This window comes from Rana temporaria, chromosome 12, assembly GCF_905171775.1.
Source record: "Rana temporaria chromosome 12, aRanTem1.1, whole genome shotgun sequence".
NCBI classification, from domain to species: Eukaryota; Metazoa; Chordata; class Amphibia; order Anura; family Ranidae; genus Rana; species Rana temporaria.
Genome location: NC_053500.1, coordinates 41,798,733 through 41,817,908, shown reverse-complemented (window position 1 = coordinate 41,817,908; position 19,176 = coordinate 41,798,733). Strand labels below are relative to the sequence as shown.

At 40.8% G+C, this 19,176-nt stretch overlaps 1 protein-coding gene across 1 annotated transcript; it reads right to left on the bottom strand.

Annotated features, from left to right (window-relative positions):
• Positions 1–271: 271 nt before the first annotated feature.
• Positions 272–12,802, bottom strand: LOC120918295 (keratin, type I cytoskeletal 47 kDa-like). The gene is made up of 8 exons (XM_040329808.1): positions 12,104–12,802; positions 8,243–8,325; positions 8,007–8,163; positions 3,969–4,130; positions 2,336–2,461; positions 809–1,026; positions 663–727; positions 272–480 (listed from the first exon to the last, which is right to left on the bottom strand). The coding sequence occupies exons 1-8, from the start codon at positions 12,731–12,733 to the stop codon at positions 383–385; spliced, it is 1,539 nt and encodes a 512-aa protein (XP_040185742.1). The 5' UTR covers positions 12,734–12,802; the 3' UTR covers positions 272–382.
• Positions 12,803–19,176: the final 6,374 nt, after the last annotated feature.

The window sequence follows — 19,176 nt, the reverse complement described above, 5'->3', positions numbered from 1 at the left end:
CAAAAAAGTTTTAACTTGATTACTTAATCATTCTCTAGTCTGTCCCTACCATTAAAGGACCAGTTGGTTTGTGTTTGCCCAACCCCCCCCCCCCCAGCCAAACATTCCCAGTGTTTTCCCCCTCCAGGCCAAGCGTTACCAGTCTTTCCTTGGACTCGGAAGTGTTAACCTGATTACCCAATCATGTGCAAGAGAAATTTAATTAAACATAGTATTTTCCTATTCACTTTTCTTTTCCTTGTTAAATACAAAATACACTATGATGGCTATACAGAATGCCTTGCTTGCAAAAGTTTATTGAATAGGTATGCAAAAGTGAATCAAAAGCATATGAAAAAGAAGCAAAATCAATGACTGATCATCAAGCTATTCTGTTTTTGTTTTACATTTTTTCTACTTTTTCTGTTTTTGATGTTGAAACAACTTTTCCATCCACTATATCTTCATAGAACGTCATAACTTTTCTGGTTTTGGTTGAATCTAAATAAAGAAAGAATGGCAGTCAACAAAAACAAACAACAAAAACCAAAGGATAAAAAACAAAGAACAAAATAAAAAGATAGAGGGAGACAGATTTACAAAAGGAAGGAAGTAGAGATGTACTATACATGACAAAAAGAGGTCATGTAGAGTAGGTGGTGGGTGCTAGCATAAATATTTACCTTTGGATCCCACTGAACCTGCATACTTTTGAGTGGTGGATGAAGAGGAAGAGATTCCAAAAGACCTTTAACATAGAGCCAACTCATTAGTATCACTATCTTGGAAAAAATCTAATATTTTCTTCTAATATACTCCTTTGGCTTACCCTCCACCTCCATCTAGTAGGACGCGATATTGCTCAATCTCCTTCTCCAGCCTGCTTTTGATATCCAGTAGTTGTCTGTACTCATCACTCTGGCGTTCTGTGTCAAACCTGATTTGAGACAACTGTTCTTCTACCCCATCAATAATGCCCTTCAGTTTGGAAATCTGAGCGCAGTACCGACCCTCTGTTTCTGCCAAGGTCTGTTCAAGGCTCTTTTTCTAAAGGTTGATAGTAACAATAAAAAAAGTTTTAAAGAAATATGGATAAAAGTAATAAGGAAAAATGGTGCTCATGTCAACATACTAGAACATATTTGTAATTTCTCTAGGGCAGCCTTTTTTCAGCCTTTATAACATGGAGGAACCCTTGAAATAACTTTTTGGCCCCAGGGAACTCCTGCTAATAATTATTATAGCTACAGCTCATGGTACATTAGTGTGGTAGCCACCAGGAACAATTTACATCTGTGGTCAGTGGGAAGAATCCCCCTCTAGCGTAAAATATTATTGGTGTCAGTTTGAACTTATCTGAGAGGGGGACATTGCTACTTGCTCAAGGAATACCAAACAACCTGTTGAGGAACCCTAGGATTTCATGGAACCCTGGTTGAGAACGGCTGCTCTAGGGGCATTCAATAGATTCAACTTCTATTTGGATATATTCTATTTGAACTTGGCACCTCTTTTTTTCTAGTTGTATTATACAGTGTCAATTAATATTTCCCCATATCCCGTAACAGCCAAATTTAACAATCCAAGGGTTATTAAAATAACTTTCTTCAATAAGCTTAAAGGGGTTGAAAAGTCAGAAGATTTTTTTTTTTTTTTTTATCTTAATGCATTCTATGGCTGGTGTCATAAGTGATCACATGTGCAGCATCATGGCAGTTGTAGATTAAACAGAGGCAAAGATGGCAGCTTCTTTGGCTGAACACGATAGGAGGGTTTACTTCCATTTTAACTGTGATAACCCCCGCTGCACCAGAAGATTACTGTGGCGGGGGGCATTAAAAAAGGATTTCAATGAAAAGAAGAGGAATCAGCACCAGGGACAGATATCTTACTGCTTGTAAGTTGTGTCCTGTGTGCTGATTTTACTGTGTTTTTACATTTTGGCTGCTCATAGGCTTTAATGTAGTTTTGAATTAATTTAACCACTTCCCGCCCAAGGACGTCATATGACGTCCTGGATTTTCAGTGGGGATATCTGAAAGATGCCTGCAGCTACAGGCATCATTCAGATATCCATCTCTTCAGCCAGCGATTCTGTGCACCATAAGAATGATCATAGCGGCAGTTCCGCCGCTTGATCATTCTTATAGGCGACGGGAGAGGACGTCCCCCCCTCCCGCCGCCATCCGGTGCTTCACCGGGCTCTCCCGTGCCATCGGAGACGAAACAATATGCTGGCGCCGGATGGGAGGCATAGAGATGACTGGTGACCAGAAAATTATTATGATGTTCCTTTGTCATAAAATGTGTGACTTTACACTTAAACTTACACTCAGGTCCAAAACATTAGTCTTACCATTGCCAGCTGGGACTGTAGCTCTATCTCCAAGCTTTGAAGTGATCTCCTTAAGTCGGTAATCTCCGTACTCTTGGTCTGAACCTCCGCTACCCCAGCTGAGATCTCTTTCTTCAGCTCATTGCTCTAAAACAGCAAAACAGAACGTCAATTCTGGCTTTAAAAATATTTGCCATTTATATCAGTACACAGTCTTGTATTTTTTTTTATATTTTTCATTTATATATGCTGGTATATGACTCACCTAGAGGCATAGTTATAAAGCATGTTACATTTCATCAATCATGCTCTGATTCAGTGGTTGAATTATTTGTGTATATATTAAAAACTCCACACCAATCCAATCCAGGAAGATTTACTGGTAGTTAATGTTTGGTGTCACATTCACAAATTTATAAATACATCCTTTATTGTCCATCGGTACCTATACTTGTAAACTTTCTTCTTGTAAGGTGACCATAAAAGCCTTTTGTAACGGGAGGACCAGTGAAACCCAGAATCCCTTAGAAAGTATGGGATACCCTTGCTTCAGCTCCCCATACACCTCTCATGTCTAAATACATTAGGGGCACAGGGTGAGCAAGAAAATAATGGACATTAAGAATATGTTAAGAATATGTCTTGGATTACTTCAAATGGGACAGTAATATTCATTAACAATATATCTCAATAGATATAAGGATTTTATCCCCTGTACACTGTGAGGGCTATGTCCAGGAAGTATAACTCCTAATATGGGCTTTCCAGGAAGTTCAATGTAAGAGTCATTAGATCCCCATTGTTGTTTGTGGTAATTAACTCTGCTATTGTATGAAGGAGTTCTGTGTTGTGTCTTATGAGCTACCAGACAGCAAGTCTAGCCTAAAGGTCATGTCTCTGAGTCATTTAGGCTGTCAAAAGGGATTAGTTAATTAGCTCATGTAAATTTTATGTTTCTGTGTATTGCTAAAGTAATATGAGCAGGTTGTAGGAACCTCCTCTTTTACTGCATATAAGACTGTATTCCTCAATAAAGACTCAGATTCCTGTTTGACCCTCAAGACGGAGCTTTGTCTCGTATTTGGGGGAGAATTATTCATATAGGTTTCTTGTTCAGCTGGTTGGAGTGTTGGTAACAGCCTTTGTGTTCGGGGATGGAATATCCTATACGACTTTAGCCCCTTTCATACAAGGGGTGTTGTTACACCATTAAATAATATAGAATAAACCCTTTTCCCCAAATTCACTTTTATAACCCAACCAAAATATTGTTTTAAAAGCATTGAGTGTAGTAAGGAAGAATGACAATCACAGTCCTGACTTTTGGATGAATTTTAATGCTGAATCTTATTGCCTTACATCGACAGCTGACCTCACAAATGCTCCTTTGGCTGAATTTGCTCAAATTGCCACAAACTCCCCAAAAAACTGAGAGGGTAGGTGGAACCCCACATTAATGTCTATAGTTTTGGAATGGGATGTTTAACAAGCTTAATTAAATGTGGTGCTGCAACAAACTTTTGGTCAGAGAGTGTACTTTATGGTGCAACCTATTACCAGCATAAATGGAGCAATAGCTGCTAACAACTGGTCAACGACCTGGTGAAAAACAATATAATGTGCTGGTGAAAACCCATGTGATCACTTTCTATACCTGCTGCAAAAACTGAGCTTCAGCATCTTTTCTGTTCTTCTCAGCCAGGCTCTCATACTGCTCCCTCATGTCATTTAGGATTTTGGTCAGGTCAATGCCCGGAGCTGCGTTCATTTCAACAGTGACCTGTCCAGATTCTCCACCAGCCAGAGACCCCATCTCCTAGTAGGGTAAAAGAAAACAAGATCAACATGTGAAAATGTATTTTTTAATACTATTATGCTTTTTATGTTACTATGACATACTAGAAAACACTGCCACACACACCAGTGGACCTTCTGAAAGCTCAGACACATTAAGAGGACAGGTATATTGCATACATGCTTTATGGGTATAGATGAGTGAATAATTTAAAATATGCTTTGATTACTATTTGCTCACTTTCCTTCTGCAATCTGATCTATTTTGCTCACATCGAGATATCTAAAAGTGCTTAATACTGCTGGACCTTTTAATTATTTTTTCTTTATATTAAGGCTTTTTTTAAAATAATGATTTAAGCAAAATGTTATCCCTCATCTTGGTAGGCAAAAGATACATGCCTGTACATCACCGAACTCATCTGCAGATATCGCCCAAATCGTCTCCTCCACTTCTCCAAGGACCTCCTGCTCTCTAGCTCCCTTGTTACCTCCTCTCATGCTCGCCTTTAGGACTTCTCCAGACTCTCTCCCATCCTCTGGAACTCCCTGCCCCAGTATGTTCAATCAGCCCCTACCATATCCACCTTTAGGAGATCCCTGAAAACTAATTTATTCAGGAAAAGCTATCCTACACCCACCTAACAACTGTCCCCGAACCACCCCTATCAAATCGTTCTCTGCAGCTATTACCTTTTGTACTACCCCTCCCCCCCCTCTTTTTAGAATGTAAGCTCCACAAACAGGGCACTCCTGTACCTTTTGTATTGAACTGTACTGTAATTGTGTTGTCCCCCCTATACATTGTAAAGTGCTGCGTAAACTGTTGGTGCTATATAAATCGTGTATAATAATAATATAATAATAATGTGGGCTTCCAACAATGCCTATTCCATTCTGTATGCCCTTTAGTATTAGGTATGTGTTTTAAGAGGAAAGGCCATAAAGGCCAATGGATTGACTTTTATTGGAATATAGTTCTATCTGGACTTCTTCGCAGTTGTGTGGTGCTTCAACTTCCATTTTTGTTACAAAGAAAAAGAAAATAGGGTGCTCCTTCTCAAAACTCCTGATGCTGAAGGGCACCATTTTCTTCTGCACCACTGACATTGTATAAGAACTGGGGATTGAAGAGTTATGTGGAACTTACAAGACCACCATGGGAGCCATTGGGCAGTTACCTGTTCAGCACTGTGCATAAAGAATGGAGTTGACTTTTAAAGATTCAACCACTTGACTCAACCTCAGTTGTGATGGTGAATCCACATATAATATCGCCCTCAAGTTGAACCTCTAGATCAGGGGTGTCAAACTCAATTTTATTGTGGGCCACATTGGCATTATAATTGCCCTCAAAAGGGCTGGTTGTATCTGTAAGATTAGATGTCCAACGCATCCCCTCCCCTTATGTTAGATGTCAAGACCCACCCCACCATCAGAAGAAGAGTCCCCCACTCTTCCTTACATCACAGTGCATCCTTATGCTGCTGCTGAAAAGAAGATGGATGCATTGCTTGAAAGCAGAAAGTACAGGGTCTGGAGGTGTGTGAGGGCCACATGAAATGGCCCGAAGGGCCAGATTCAGCCCACCGGCCTTGTGTTTGACACCTGTGCTCTAGATTGTATTTGGTTTAGCATATGTGGCCATATGTGTGTGGTGATCATCTATATCGCAGGAATCAAACACAAGACCCGCGGGCCAAATCCGGCCCTCCTGGCCATTTCATGTGGCCCTCGCACCTCTCCTGCAGCAGAGCTCCAGCCCTCCTTTGGTCCTACTCCAGAGCCTTACTTTCTGCTTTCAAGCAATGCATCCAGCTTCTTCCCAGCAGCAGCATAAGGAAAGGGGGGTGCACTGTGATATAAGGGAGAGTGGGGGACTCAACTTCTGATGGTGGGGTGGCTCTTGACATTTAATGTAAGGGGAGGGGATGCGCTGGACATCTAATATTACAGATACAACCGGCCCTTTTGAGGGCAATCTTAATGCTGATGCGGCCCACGATGACATTGAGTTTGACATCCCTGATCTATATGGATTTTAGTCTGCCTTTTCAATATTTAATTGCCCTTCTGAGTCATTCTTAGCTCATACAGTAAATAAAAGTGAACCTTCCATGCAAGTGGAAGGTCCGCTTTCCTGCTAGACCCCCCACCACCCAAACAAATAATCTATTAAATAAAAAATAAAAAAATGTTTTGCAAGAATGTAAAAAAAAATATTCACCTTGAACCTCTAAGGCCCCGTACACGCGACCGGTTTTCTCGACAGAATTCAGCCAGAAACTCGATGGGAGAAGTATTCTGCCGAGAAAACCGGTCGTGTGTACACTTTTCGCCGAGGAAACCGACGAGGATCTCGTCGGGCCAAAAAGAGAACATGTTCTCTATTTCCTCGTTAGTCAATGGGAAAAGTTGGCTCGCCGAGATCCTCGGCGGCTTCACAAGGAACTCGATGAGCAAAACGATGTGTTTTGCCTGTCGAGTTTCTCGGACGTGTGTACGGGGCCTTACTGCTGCCTCCTGGCCACTAAAAATCCTACAAGAAAGCATTCCTGCAATAATCTGTGATTCATTCTTATAGAATTTTGAGCTACCAACTTGTCCAGGAGGCAGTGGTGAGGCACAGTGATGTTACCAATGCCATCCCGGAATCTGGGAGGAAAGTTTTATATATTGTTTTTTTAACACTTTATTATTATAGTTTTTTTTTTTTTACTTTTGGGCAGGGGGCCATGGCAGAGAAACAGACCTTCCATTTTCAGGTTGAAGGTCAGCTTTCAGTTAATCTACTCTGCCCTAATTTTAACATTATAGCAATTTAAGAAATCAATAATGTTAAAAATAACTTTTTTTGTGGAATAATTCAATGAGATAACAGACTGGCTGCTAAAACTCATAAATGTATCTACATCAGTTAATCAAAGCGAAGTCTTCCAATTACATAGCAATGAATTCCGGTGAATTGCATTCATGCACAGACAGGTCTCCCGTAAAATTTTCATTGCTCAAGAGGGACTGCTTTCCTCTGTCATAGTTGGATTTAGGCCACCTACATGCACTTAATTTCTAAATGTTTACATAAAAGATAATAATAGGCTATAAGAGCTTACATGTGCTACTAAATTGAAATCTCCTGTCACTTTCAGGCTTTCAACTGCCAATTAGGGGAACCTCTAAACCAGGGGTCTCCAAACTTTCTAAACAAAGGGCCAGTTTACTGTCCTTAAGACTTAAGGGAGGCAGAAATTTGGCCATTGGAAGTTGAAAAAGTGCTGATGTCAGTGGGAATAAACAATTGTCCCATCTTTGGTGTCAGTAAGAGGAATAGCATTTGTGTCAGTGGGAATAATTGTGCCCCATTGTTGGTGTCATTGGGAGGCATTGTGCCCTATCATTGGTGTCATTGTGCCCCAACTTTGGTGTCATTGTGCCCCATCTTTGGTGTCTTTGGGAGGAATTGTGCCCCATTATTGGTGTCATTTGGAGGAATTGTGCCCCACCATTGGTGTCATTGGAAGTAATTGTGCCCCATCGTTGGAGTCATTGAGAGGAATTGTGCCCCATTGTTGGTAACAGTGGATGAAAATAGTGCTCCAAGGGCCAGATTAAAGCAAGCAAAGGGCCGCATCCGGCCTCCGGGCTTCAGTTTGGAGACCACTGCTCTAAACCTAGGCGCTTTTGAATTAGGAAGTACACACTATTCTCAACAAAGATTTTCCATCTTACCACGCTTTCCATTTTCTCAAGAAAAAAGAGAGAAGGAAGTTGCTAACTTGTCATAAATTGTCATTGTTCCAATTGATGTCTGGCTGATGTCCTCTTGTCCATTGTTGTAAAAAAAAATCATATCTGATTATTTTTACTTAATGTTGACAATTTTTTGTAACATTTTTACCTCCTTGTGATTCTTCTTGAGATATAATAGTTCTTCTGTTAGGGACTCAATCTGTAATTCCAGATCAGACCTGGACATGGTCAGCTCATCCAAGACTCTACGCAATCCATTGATGTCAGCCTCTACGCTTTGACGCAAAGCCAACTCATTCTCATATCTGTGGAAACAACACAGCTATAAGTATCATAGACGTTTACTTACGCCCATAAATAAACATGTTCCAATATCTAACTTACTTTAGTCTGAAGTCATCAGCTGCCAACCTGGCGTTGTCGATCTGCAAAATGTACTTGGAGTTTTCAATAGTTGCAGCAAGTATCTGAAATAGGAAAGATTGTAAATAACTGGTGTAATATACAACATATTACTATAAAAACATGTAAAAACATAAGCAGTGCTGGTAAACTATCTGAGAAATAGATGTGGTAGAAAGCTCAAATCACGGCAAAAATCAAGACTAAAGCAGGCCTTACATGGCTTGAATTCCAAAATAATTTTCTAATGAAAATCTTAAAGGGGTTGTAAAGGTTTTTTTTTTTCTCGAAATAAGGGTGCTTTAAAGGGGTTGTAAAGGTACAATTTTTTTCCCCTAAATAGCTTCCTTTAACTTAGTGCAGAACTCCTTCACTTACCTCATCCTTCCATTTTGCTTTTAAATATCCTTATTTCTTCTGAGAAATCCTCACTTCCTGTTCTTCTGTCTGTAACTCCACACCGTAATGCAAGGCTTTCTCCCTGGTGTGGAGTGTCGTGCTCACGCCCTCCCTTGACTACAGGAGAGTCAGGACGCCCACTAACAGACAGCTCCTTTCTCTATCTGCAACGTAGAGAGCGTCCTGACTCTCCTGTAGTCCAAAGGAGGGGGGCGAGTACGACACTCCACACCAGGGAGAAAGCCTTGCATTACCATGTGGAGTTACAGACAGAAGAACAGGAAGTGAGGATTTTTCAGAAGAAATAAGGACATTTTTTAAAGCAAAATCAAAGGATGAGATAAGTAAAGGAGGACTGCACTAAGGTAAAGGAAGCTATTTAGGAAAAAAAAAATTGTACCTTTGCAACCCCTTTAAGCTAGTGCATTGTTGGTTCACTTACCCTTTCCTTCGATTTCCCTTCTAAATGCCATGAAAATTATTTTCTGTAGCAACATGGGGTGAAATTGAAGGCTTGGTTGGTCAAATTTCAAAATCAATGGTGGCACCATCGAATCACAAAACATACAAAATTTCAGATTTTTAAAAGAAAATTAATTTGGAATTTGACCCATTCCCAAGCCTTTCCAAGGTTTGCCAAGGTCAGCCGATGTGTCCTCGGGCCTTCCGGATGTTTCCGAGGCTCTCCAGTGCCCCCCCACCTCTGGCCACATGAGGTATTGCATGCCATTGAATTCAATGCGGAACAAATTATTTTCGTTTTCCATTGACTTCAATGAGGAAACTCGCTTTGATATGCGAGTACTTTGGATTACGAGCATTCTCCCGAAACGGATTTTGCTCGTAATCCGAGGTTCCACTGTACTTTGAAAACTCCTCTCTTCAGGAAAGTCTATCACGCCTCCAACAAATCTTTCATCACTTCCATCAGCTCATTCCCCACAGTTATAACCTTTTGTTGCCCCACCCTATTAGATTATAAGCTCTTTTGAGCAGGACTCTCTTAACCCTATTGTATTTTATTGTATTATAACTGTATTGTCTCCCTTTATTGTAAAGCACTGTGTAACCTGTTGGTGCTATATAAATCCTGTATAATAATAATAATACTTTGTAATGCATTTTTCACCAAAAGAAAATATACCACCATCTAATACAATTAATTTAACATCCAATCAGTAACAACGTTAAAGCCTAGTGCACGCGATCAGAATATTGTACAAATAATATAGCTTTCAAATCGATCTTACGATAATGCGATCGTTAGTACACAGCTTTCGTCCGAAATTATCAGAAGGGGCAAACACGAAAACGTTTCTCATAACGATACCAGATCGTACAGTTTTTGTTTAATCAGTACGTTTTTTGTCCGAAAATACAATACAAATACAATACAATACATCACTTTCAAATTTTTATTCTGTTGTACCAGAATTTTTATACTTTAGTAACTGACTAGTTTTCGATATGGAGACTAGTATGCAAAAAAATAAAAAAGACAATCATCCGTCCAATAATCTCATCATGTGTACTAGGCTTTACCAATTCACACTATATGCAGTGATAGACGTATTACGTTTACATTGTAAATCATGGGTCACTGTAGGGACACACAGGAAACAAATGTTTCCTATGTGTCCCATTCACACTGCAACACAGCCTAGTGCTGTGCTAAAATGCAGATATGCTGCATTTTATCACAGGGCATCACGACTCCAGCCATTGCAGTGAATGAAGTTTACGTTTTGTACACTTCAAATAAAGTTAGTACAAAACAAAAAAAAAGAGGCAGTGCAATGCGAGTAATCATGCATCACACTGCCCCCTAGTGCAGCAGCAGTGCAATGAAATGCTCTGGTTGCTCTGCAATTTTAGAGAGGCAGTGTGAATTGGAATTGAAAATTGAAATTGTCCTTCAATAAGGCTACAGTGTAAAAGTTATAGGGGCATTATATTTTGCATATACATACACTATATTATCAAAAGTATAGGGGACGCCTGCCTTTACACACACATGAACTTTAATGTAATCCCAGTCTTAGTTCGTAGGGTTCAATATTGAGTTGGCCCACTCTTTGCAGCTATAACAGCTTTAACTCTTCTTGGAATGCTGTCCACAAGGTTCAGGAATGTTTGACCATTCCTCCAGAAGTGCATTTGTGAGGTCAGGCACTGATGTGGACGAGAACCTAAACCTTGTGGACAGCCTTCCCAGAAGAGTTGAAGCTGTTATAGCTGCAAAGGGAGGGCCAACTCAATATTGAACCCTACAGACTAAAGCCCCATACACACCATCAGATTATCTGCAGATTTTTGTCTTCAGATTTACCAAAACCATGTAGTACAAGGGCCTGTCTGATTGCATACAAATTGAAACTCTTAAGGTTTGACCTCATATTATATGGTTTTGGTAAATCTGAAGACAAAAATCTGCAGATAATCTGATGGTGTGTATGGGGCTTAAGACTGGGATGCCATTAAAGTTCATGTGCGTGTAAAAGCAGATGTCCCAATACTTTTGAAAATATAGTGAATTTTTATGATTTTATGAGAGGATGGGTGAGATTACGGAAGAAGTCCAGTGTCTCCATTTCTAAAATCAGCTTTAAATTTACATTATTTTGTGTTTTACTTCAGTTGCTGCTTGACCAGCACCGAGGCAAGGAGAGTGCTTTTCATTTATATTGGAAATGGAGGAAGTATTTGCTGTCTAGCCCCAGTTGCATATTATAAAACCATGCATCAGCTCTGGGTATTGCAAAGGAGGGTACGTTTTTTACTGTTCTTGCACAGAGGTCGGTTGGTGACTACGTACACCAATGGTCAAGATACTAGCTCAACACATGTTGCTCAAAGCTATGAAAGTCAAATCAATAAGATAATACTACACATAGAACTGTAATGTATATGTAATCAACGTTGTACAATTTGTCAGTAATAGAATGTATGTACAAGCAGCACTAATTAGTCACTAGAGCAATGTGTCCCAACCTCTATTGTGCATAGGCTTCAGTCAACTTTGCATTTCTATTACAACGGATCATCCAGTTAGGGCAGCCTGTAGGAGCTCACACCAGCCACTGCACATTTTGATAGGCTTTGTGCCTAGGCCATTTAGACTTTCAACAGCGAATTTGGCCATTTAGATTTTTAACATTGAATTTGGGAATATATGAAAAAATTAATTTGTTTTAATTACCCCATACCATCTTTTCACATATTTGGTCTGTGCAGGACAAGCAGTGATTTTCTTCTGCATTTTCCATAAGAAGATGCATTACACAAATACGTTCTAAGTGCGTTTTAAGGTAGGCTTTAAATGGGAGTCATTGTTATCTTGCTAAATGTTCACAATAAAATGAGGTAAGCACAAAGCATAGCTGCTCATATCATTTTTACATACAGTATAATTATACAAAATGGGTAGGTATCAAATTGTCTTACCTTATTCCGGTAGTCCTCAATAGTATCATAATATTTGCTGTAGTCTGGTCCTCCAGCACCCGTAGTGGAACCTGGACGTTGCTTTTCATACCATTCTTTTATTTTGAGCTCAAGTTCGGTATTGCTATCCTCTAAGGACTTGACTTTGTCCAAGTAAGTCGCTAAACGGTCATTGAGATTCTGCATAGTCTGTTTTTCATTGGTAGCAAGTAGACCACCACCTGCACCAAATCCTCCCCCACCAAATCCCCCACCGCCTGCTCCACCATATCCTCCAGCAAATCCCCCACCGCCTGCTCCACCATATCCTCCAGCAAATCCCCCACCGCCTGCTCCACCGTATCCTCCAGTATATCCCCCACCACCTATTACATATCCTCCACCAGCTCCCCCACCAGCTCCCCCACCAGCTCCTCCGCCATATCCTCCACCGGACCCTCCACCAAATCCTCCACCAGACCCTCCACCATATCCTCCACCCTGCTGACCTGCTCCAAAGCCAGTACTAAATTCACTACCTCCATGGCCACTATCATAAAAATCACCAAAACCTTCACCATTCATCACTAACCCTTTTCCTCCACTAGTTGACATTGATGAAGTTCTGGTTGATTTTGCATAGAATGCCATTATGAATGAAGTGCTAAACTAAAGTTGCAGAGATGTCACTGTTAAATGGAGCAGACCACAGTACCGACTTCCCTTATATATAACGTTTAAATGGGTGTAACCTCTTGTCTTCCTTTACTGGGAACGTTTATTGTGTAAGTTCAGTGGTTTGGTGCCCAGATGGGTAATTTATTCTTCTTCAATATGTTCCAATCTGCACAAATATTTTAGCTCAAGGCTATGTTTATTAAATTAAAAGGTGAATATGGGTGGAGTGACTTTAAACTGTCATTATATTATGTTTAAGCTGCTGAAGCCTATCTAGACCTGCCTAAACAAATTATTTATGCTTTGTATTGTAATGTTTTTGCTGGAAGCAGCAATATGTTTGCCAACTGATAGATAGGCTCTGCTATCCAGGTTGTAGTTTCTCTATTACTCGCCATGGTTGAATTTTGATATGTGCCAGAGGACAGGCACAGATCAGAAAAAGGTGGGTGAGTTAGAATGTATGGACTTTAACGATTATAATTTTATAACATATATAATATATCTCCTTTACGCTACGCCGACGCAGCACAGAGAGGCAAGCATGGAATTCACAAAGCACTTCCTCCCAAAACTGCGCTGGGTTTCCTAGGCGTAAGCCGGCGTAGGTGGAAGTGGGCGTGAGCCATGCAAATGAGGCATGACCCCATGCAAATGATGGGCCGAGCGCCAGACAAATACGTATAACGAACGGTGCATGCGCCGTCCCGTGGACGCATCTGAGTGCGCATACTCACAATCACGTCGGAACAACTGCCTAAGATACGCCGAATCACTGCCTACGGCGTGAACGTATCCTACGCCTAGTCATATTCACGTCCAACGTAAACTACGTGAAATACGCGGGCTTGTGTTCCCTGGTGCAGCCCTTTGCATGGATGCTGCAGAGTTACACCTCCTTTATGGGGCATAACTTTACGCCATACGTACAACTTACGCGCACCAGTCGTAGCCTGCGTTGGGCGCAAGTACGATCGTGAATCGGCGTATCTCCCTCATTTGAATAGAAAATCAATGGGAGCGCCACATGGGTCCAGCATAAATATGCGCCCACTCTACACCGGCGTAGGCAAGTTACGTCGGTGGAATGAAGCCTGTTTTTAGGCGTATCTTAGTTTTGTGGGCACGGCACACAGATACGACGGCGCATATTTGCACTTACGCTGCGTATCTCGAGATACGTCGGCGCAAGTGCTTTGTGAATCCAGGCCATTATAGCTATTTTAGGACTATACAAAAACAAGACCTTGCAAAGGCAGCTTGGTGACATATCACCTCTTCACCACCTCGGAAAAGCAATCCACCACGGAGCAGCAATGATGGTAACACATATTCTGAATGAGCACTTTAAGCCCCCATTCCACCCTCAGAGTTCCCTAATGCCTCGTACACACGGCCGGACTTTCTGAGGAAAAAAGTCAGATGGGCTTTTTTTTTCTCAAAGTCCGGCCGTGTGTAGCCTCCATCTGACTTTTTTTGTCGAAAGTCCGACGGACCTTAGAGAACTTGTTCTCTTTCTTTCCGTCGGACTTTCCGACGGACTCACGGCAGACTTTTGCACGGTCAAAAGTCAGATCGTGTGTACAAGGCATTAGATCCCCTTTTGTTCCATGCACCCATCAGAGCCCAGCTCCCCTCCCCTCTTACATCCCACTGACACCAGTCCTCCTCAGACATATATTGTGATAGTGCCAAGAACTTTATGGAAAAATAAACTTTGCCCAAATCCCTAATTAAAGTACAAAATGGGAGACTTTAATGGGAGTCTTGAAAACAATTAAATTGTATCACATTTAGTATTTATTAGAATAAGTTAAAATATATAAGGAATTGGGTAAAAAAATCGGATGCATATACACAAAGGGGTAAGTGAGAATAACAAGAAACTGGTTACAATGATACAATACAACCACTTGGCTCTGTCCTGACAATTAGACTAGGACAGAAAAAGCCTGACGCTTTTCAAGGTTGAAAATGATGAAACCTCTTCTTCAGGGGCTAGTGATGGAATACATTGTTATCTATATTGTGCCCTTTGTGTCTGGTCCCCTGACTTGGATCTCAGCCTCTCCATGCAATTTTTCCATCGGTCTGATCCTTGGAAGCAAATTTTTATCCCTGTTTTTCCTAAATTGGATGCTATTGGTGACTGTTCAAGAAATACACGGTTAGAAAGGAATTACTTTAAAGCATTGTGATTACTGATAAATTTATCCACATGCATTTTACTTACCTGTATTTTCACTGTTCCTGCTGTTTTGTTAAATTTTTGATTTTATCAGTAATCACAATGCTTTAACCACCTCAATACCAGGCCTATTCTGGCTCTTCTCTCCTTAATGTAAAAATCATATTTTTTTTGCTAGAAAATGACTCAGAACCCCCAAACAATATATATATATATATATATATATATATATATATATATATATAAATATATATTTTTTAGCAGACACCCTAGGGAATAAAGTGGCTGTCATTTAAAAAAAACAAAAAACGGTTTCATGAATTAAAAAATAACAAAACAGTAAAGTTAGCCCAGTTTTTTTGTATAATGTGAAAGATGATGTTACACCGAGTAAATAGATACCTAACTTGTCACGCTTGAAAATGTAAACATCCCTTGTAATAGGAATCACTGCGACAGGTCCTCTTTATGGTGAGATGCGGGGTCAATAAGACCCCACATCTCTCCTCCAGGCTTAAAAACATGAGATCTGGGTCAGGGCCAGACAGAAAGCTCACAATATAGATAACAATGTATTCCACCACTAGCCCCTAAAGAAGAGGTTTCATCATTTTCAACCTTGAAACGCGTCAGGCTTTTTCTGTCCTAGTCTAATTGTCAGGACAGAGCCAAGTGGTTGTATTGTATCGTTGTAACCATTTTCTTGTTATTCTCACTTACCGCTTTGTGTATATGCATCCGATTTTTTACCCAATTCTTTATATATTTTAACTTATTCTAATGAATAGTCCTCCTCAGACTGACACCAGTGATGCAAGGGCATTTATTCCCACTGACATTGATGCAGGACCATTTTGTCTATTAGCAACACCACTGACACAGGCACCATTTTTCCTTCATAACACCACCGACACAGCAACAATTTTTTCTTCAAGTGATGGCATTGAAGCAGAAACATTTTTTCCTTCAAGTGACACCAGCGAAGCATGGACAATTTTTCCTTCAAGTGTCACCATTGACACATGGACATTTTTTCCTTCAAGTGACACCAGCGAAGCATGGACAATTTTTCCTTCAAGTGTCACCACTGACACATGGACAATTTTTCCTTCAAGTGTCACCACTGACACATGGACAATTTTTCCTTCAAGTGTCACCACTGACACATGGACAATTTTTCCTTCAAGTGTCACCACTGACACATGGACATTTTTTCCTTCAGTGACTCCATGAAATGCACTTATGGTATGTTTTAAACTTTTCTTATGAGGAATACATACCAAAGTTCCTGAAGAATCCACAAAAAAATATGGGGGAACTGGAGAAAATGCAGAGAAGGGCAACCAAACTAATAAGAGGCATGGAGGAACTCAGCTATGAGGAAAGATTAGAGGAACTGAATGTATTCACTCTGGAGAAGAGGAGATTAAAGGGGGGATATAATCAACATGTACAGATATATAAGGGGGTCCATATAGTGAACTTGGTGTTGAGTTATTCACTTTAAGGTTATCACAGAGGACAAAGGGGCACTCTTTAAAGTGGTTGTAAACTTTGTTACACCACTTTTACCCAAAGGTAAGCCTAGAACAAGGCTTACCTGTAGGTACCTTGAATATCTCCTAAACTTGCATAGTTTAGGAAATATTCAGTACATGCGACGTCATCGGCACATGTGCACTGAAGAAACTGGCCGCATGTACCGTTTTTTCAGGAGTCGTGCCGAGACAGGCGAATCCTGCGTGAATGTGCGGGAGTGACATAATCGTGGCTCTGGCCAATCACAGCGCCGGAGCCAAGAACCCGGAAGTAACTCTGGTGGAAGATGTCCACGCTGTACTCGGAGGACCGACACCGATCCAGGGTATCGTTCAAAGGTAAGTATTTCATAATGAGATACATACTGTACTAGCTCATTATCCCTTTGTCTTTCAGTTTTTTTTTCAGAGGGTTACAACCTCTTTAAGTCTAGAGGGAATGAGATTTAATCTCCAAATTCAGAAAGGCTTCTTCACAGTGAGAGCTGTGAAAATGTGGAATAGACTTCCTCCAGAGGTGGTTCTGACCAGCTCAGTAGATTGCTTTAAAAAAAAGCCTAGATTCTTTCCTAAATGTACATAATATAACTGGGTACCAGAGGCAGCTCTAGGCTTTGTGAGGCCTTAGGCAAATCTGAGACATGAGGCCCCCCATTCACATCCATAATGGGAAAAATAAAGTGATAAAAATTAACTGTATAAATTGCATATAAGAGTTTTAAATTCTATGAACCATGAATTCACTGTTTATAGAATTTTCTCGAACCAATTCTTTAGGCAAATTAGGCGGCAGCCAGGCCCCTGTGGGGGCGAGGTCTAAGGCGACCGCCTAATTTACCTAATCAGAGAGCCGCCTCTGTTGGGTACTAACATTTTATAGGTAATGTTGATCCAGAGAATATCCGAATCACTCTTGGGGGATCATGAAGTTTTTTATTTCCCCTACTAGAATAAATTGGATCATGCTTTGCTGTTTTTTCCCCCCTTCCTCTGTATCAACTGTGGGTATAGGATTGTATATATAGGATTGTATTTTCTTCCCCTTTTATTGGTTGCACTAGCTGGACTTGTGTCTTTTTTCAACCAGACTAACTATGTAACTATGAAGCACCATTTTATATAATGGGTGCCTCTGCTGACCGCACATTGGTTCCATTTTGGGTCCTTGTTTCCTTTGTCCACCAGACATGACCAAAGGCCTACAAGCAATGCAGAAATCTCCAGAAAACCCTGAAGAGCATCTCTGCATGGGCACTGTCATATTCTCCACATGTGCTTAAATAAGTTGGCTCAGGGTCGCTGACAGAAATCATGGGGCCCGTACACCACCTAAACCCTCCTTCAGCCCCGCCCCTGGCCCCTCCTCTGCCATAATGTATAGATGATGCTTGAATCATCACCCCCCCCCTCCCCCAAAGCAAGCACATACACCTGTGTTAGCAAGGCCCCAGGAGTAATTTCCTCTCTGATCCTGCTGCCTGGACTGGAGTGCCTGTTAGTCAGTCTTTACTTCTGCCGCCGCCGTTCTTCTCTCAGGCCGAGTGGAGAACAGAGCAAAGTGCATTTAAAAAAAAAATTATCTAAAGGATTGTAAAGCTGAAATTAGTGACTGCCCAACCCTAGCATCCTTTTAACAGGGTTCTTATGCCCAGGGGAGAAGAGGACTTGCCAATCTCGTGACCACTGTGAGATCATTACTAGAGATCATAAGCTGTGTATGACAGCTTGGTGAACATGCTCGAAGCATAGTAGTGACCATGTTCTTGGCACAGAACTGGAGGCTCTGACCCGAGGAAGCAAAACCCTGCTTCTATCAAGACATAAAGACACAGTGCAGAACAAGGCATGGCAGGTCGGTAATATGGAAAAGATCAGCTATAATGAGACAGACTACAGGCAATACTGGTTACTAATGGTTTTCCCACTGCCTGCCTTTTTTGGGCACAGTTTGCAGAATTTATTTCCTCTTTAAGTGGCATTTTAATCCCCCCCCCCCCCCCCTTGAGTCTACAGCCCTAGGCAACCCACTTTTTCTTTTTATTATCCACCACCAACTTTTAACATCAGGCAAGCAAGTCCTGGTTCCGAACTGATTCATTGAAGAACTGGAGGATCTCTCTTAGTTTGGCGTTGATCGGACACATGTATCTTCCCCCCTTGGTTGCCACCCTAATCCAGATTTCCTCTTTAGCATGCTAGTCATTCCCAAAAGACATTGAAAAGGCATTAAAGTATTACACAGGAAAAGAAAAGTTAGAATTTAAATATGATTTATTTCCAATAGTATACCCAAGAGGCAATAATTTTGTGTGCTAGTTTTAATTAATGTATCTGAAACTATTATGCTTGAGGTGCTTCATTACTTCTGAATGTTAATGAGTTACGCATAATCTGGAAGCTTACTTTGCACTATTGCAACAAGATAGGACAGCTTGCATTTACCTGCCAAGTACATTTTTAGATGATTTCGGCATACTTTTAGTTGTTTCAGTTGAAGATCTGACTTTCTTGGGTCAGATACAGATTATCTCTAGCAGCAGGGAAGCCAAGAACAATGTTGTCATTATTACGGTAATTTTAAACCAGATATCTTTGTGGAATTTTATTTGTGTATTTAGTAGCAGCAAAAAATATTTCATTGCAGGTTTTCTTGTATTTCTAGGCTCACAAATAGCAAACTGGGCACTTCT

What these genes read in the sequence shown, in the direction of transcription:
- LOC120918295 (XM_040329808.1), bottom strand. Translation starts at nt 12,733, where the DNA reads ATGGCATTCTATGCAAAATCAACCAGAACTTCATCAATGTCAACTAGT. An exon ending in GCTGATGACTTCAGACTAAA is followed by an intron (nt 8,164 to 8,242) that starts GTAAGTTAGATA and finishes TTGTTTCCACAG; the next exon opens with ATATGAGAATGAGTTGGCTT. An exon ending in CTACTAGATGGAGGTGGAGG is followed by an intron (nt 728 to 808) that starts GTAAGCCAAAGG and finishes TCTATGTTAAAG; the next exon opens with GTCTTTTGGAATCTCTTCCT.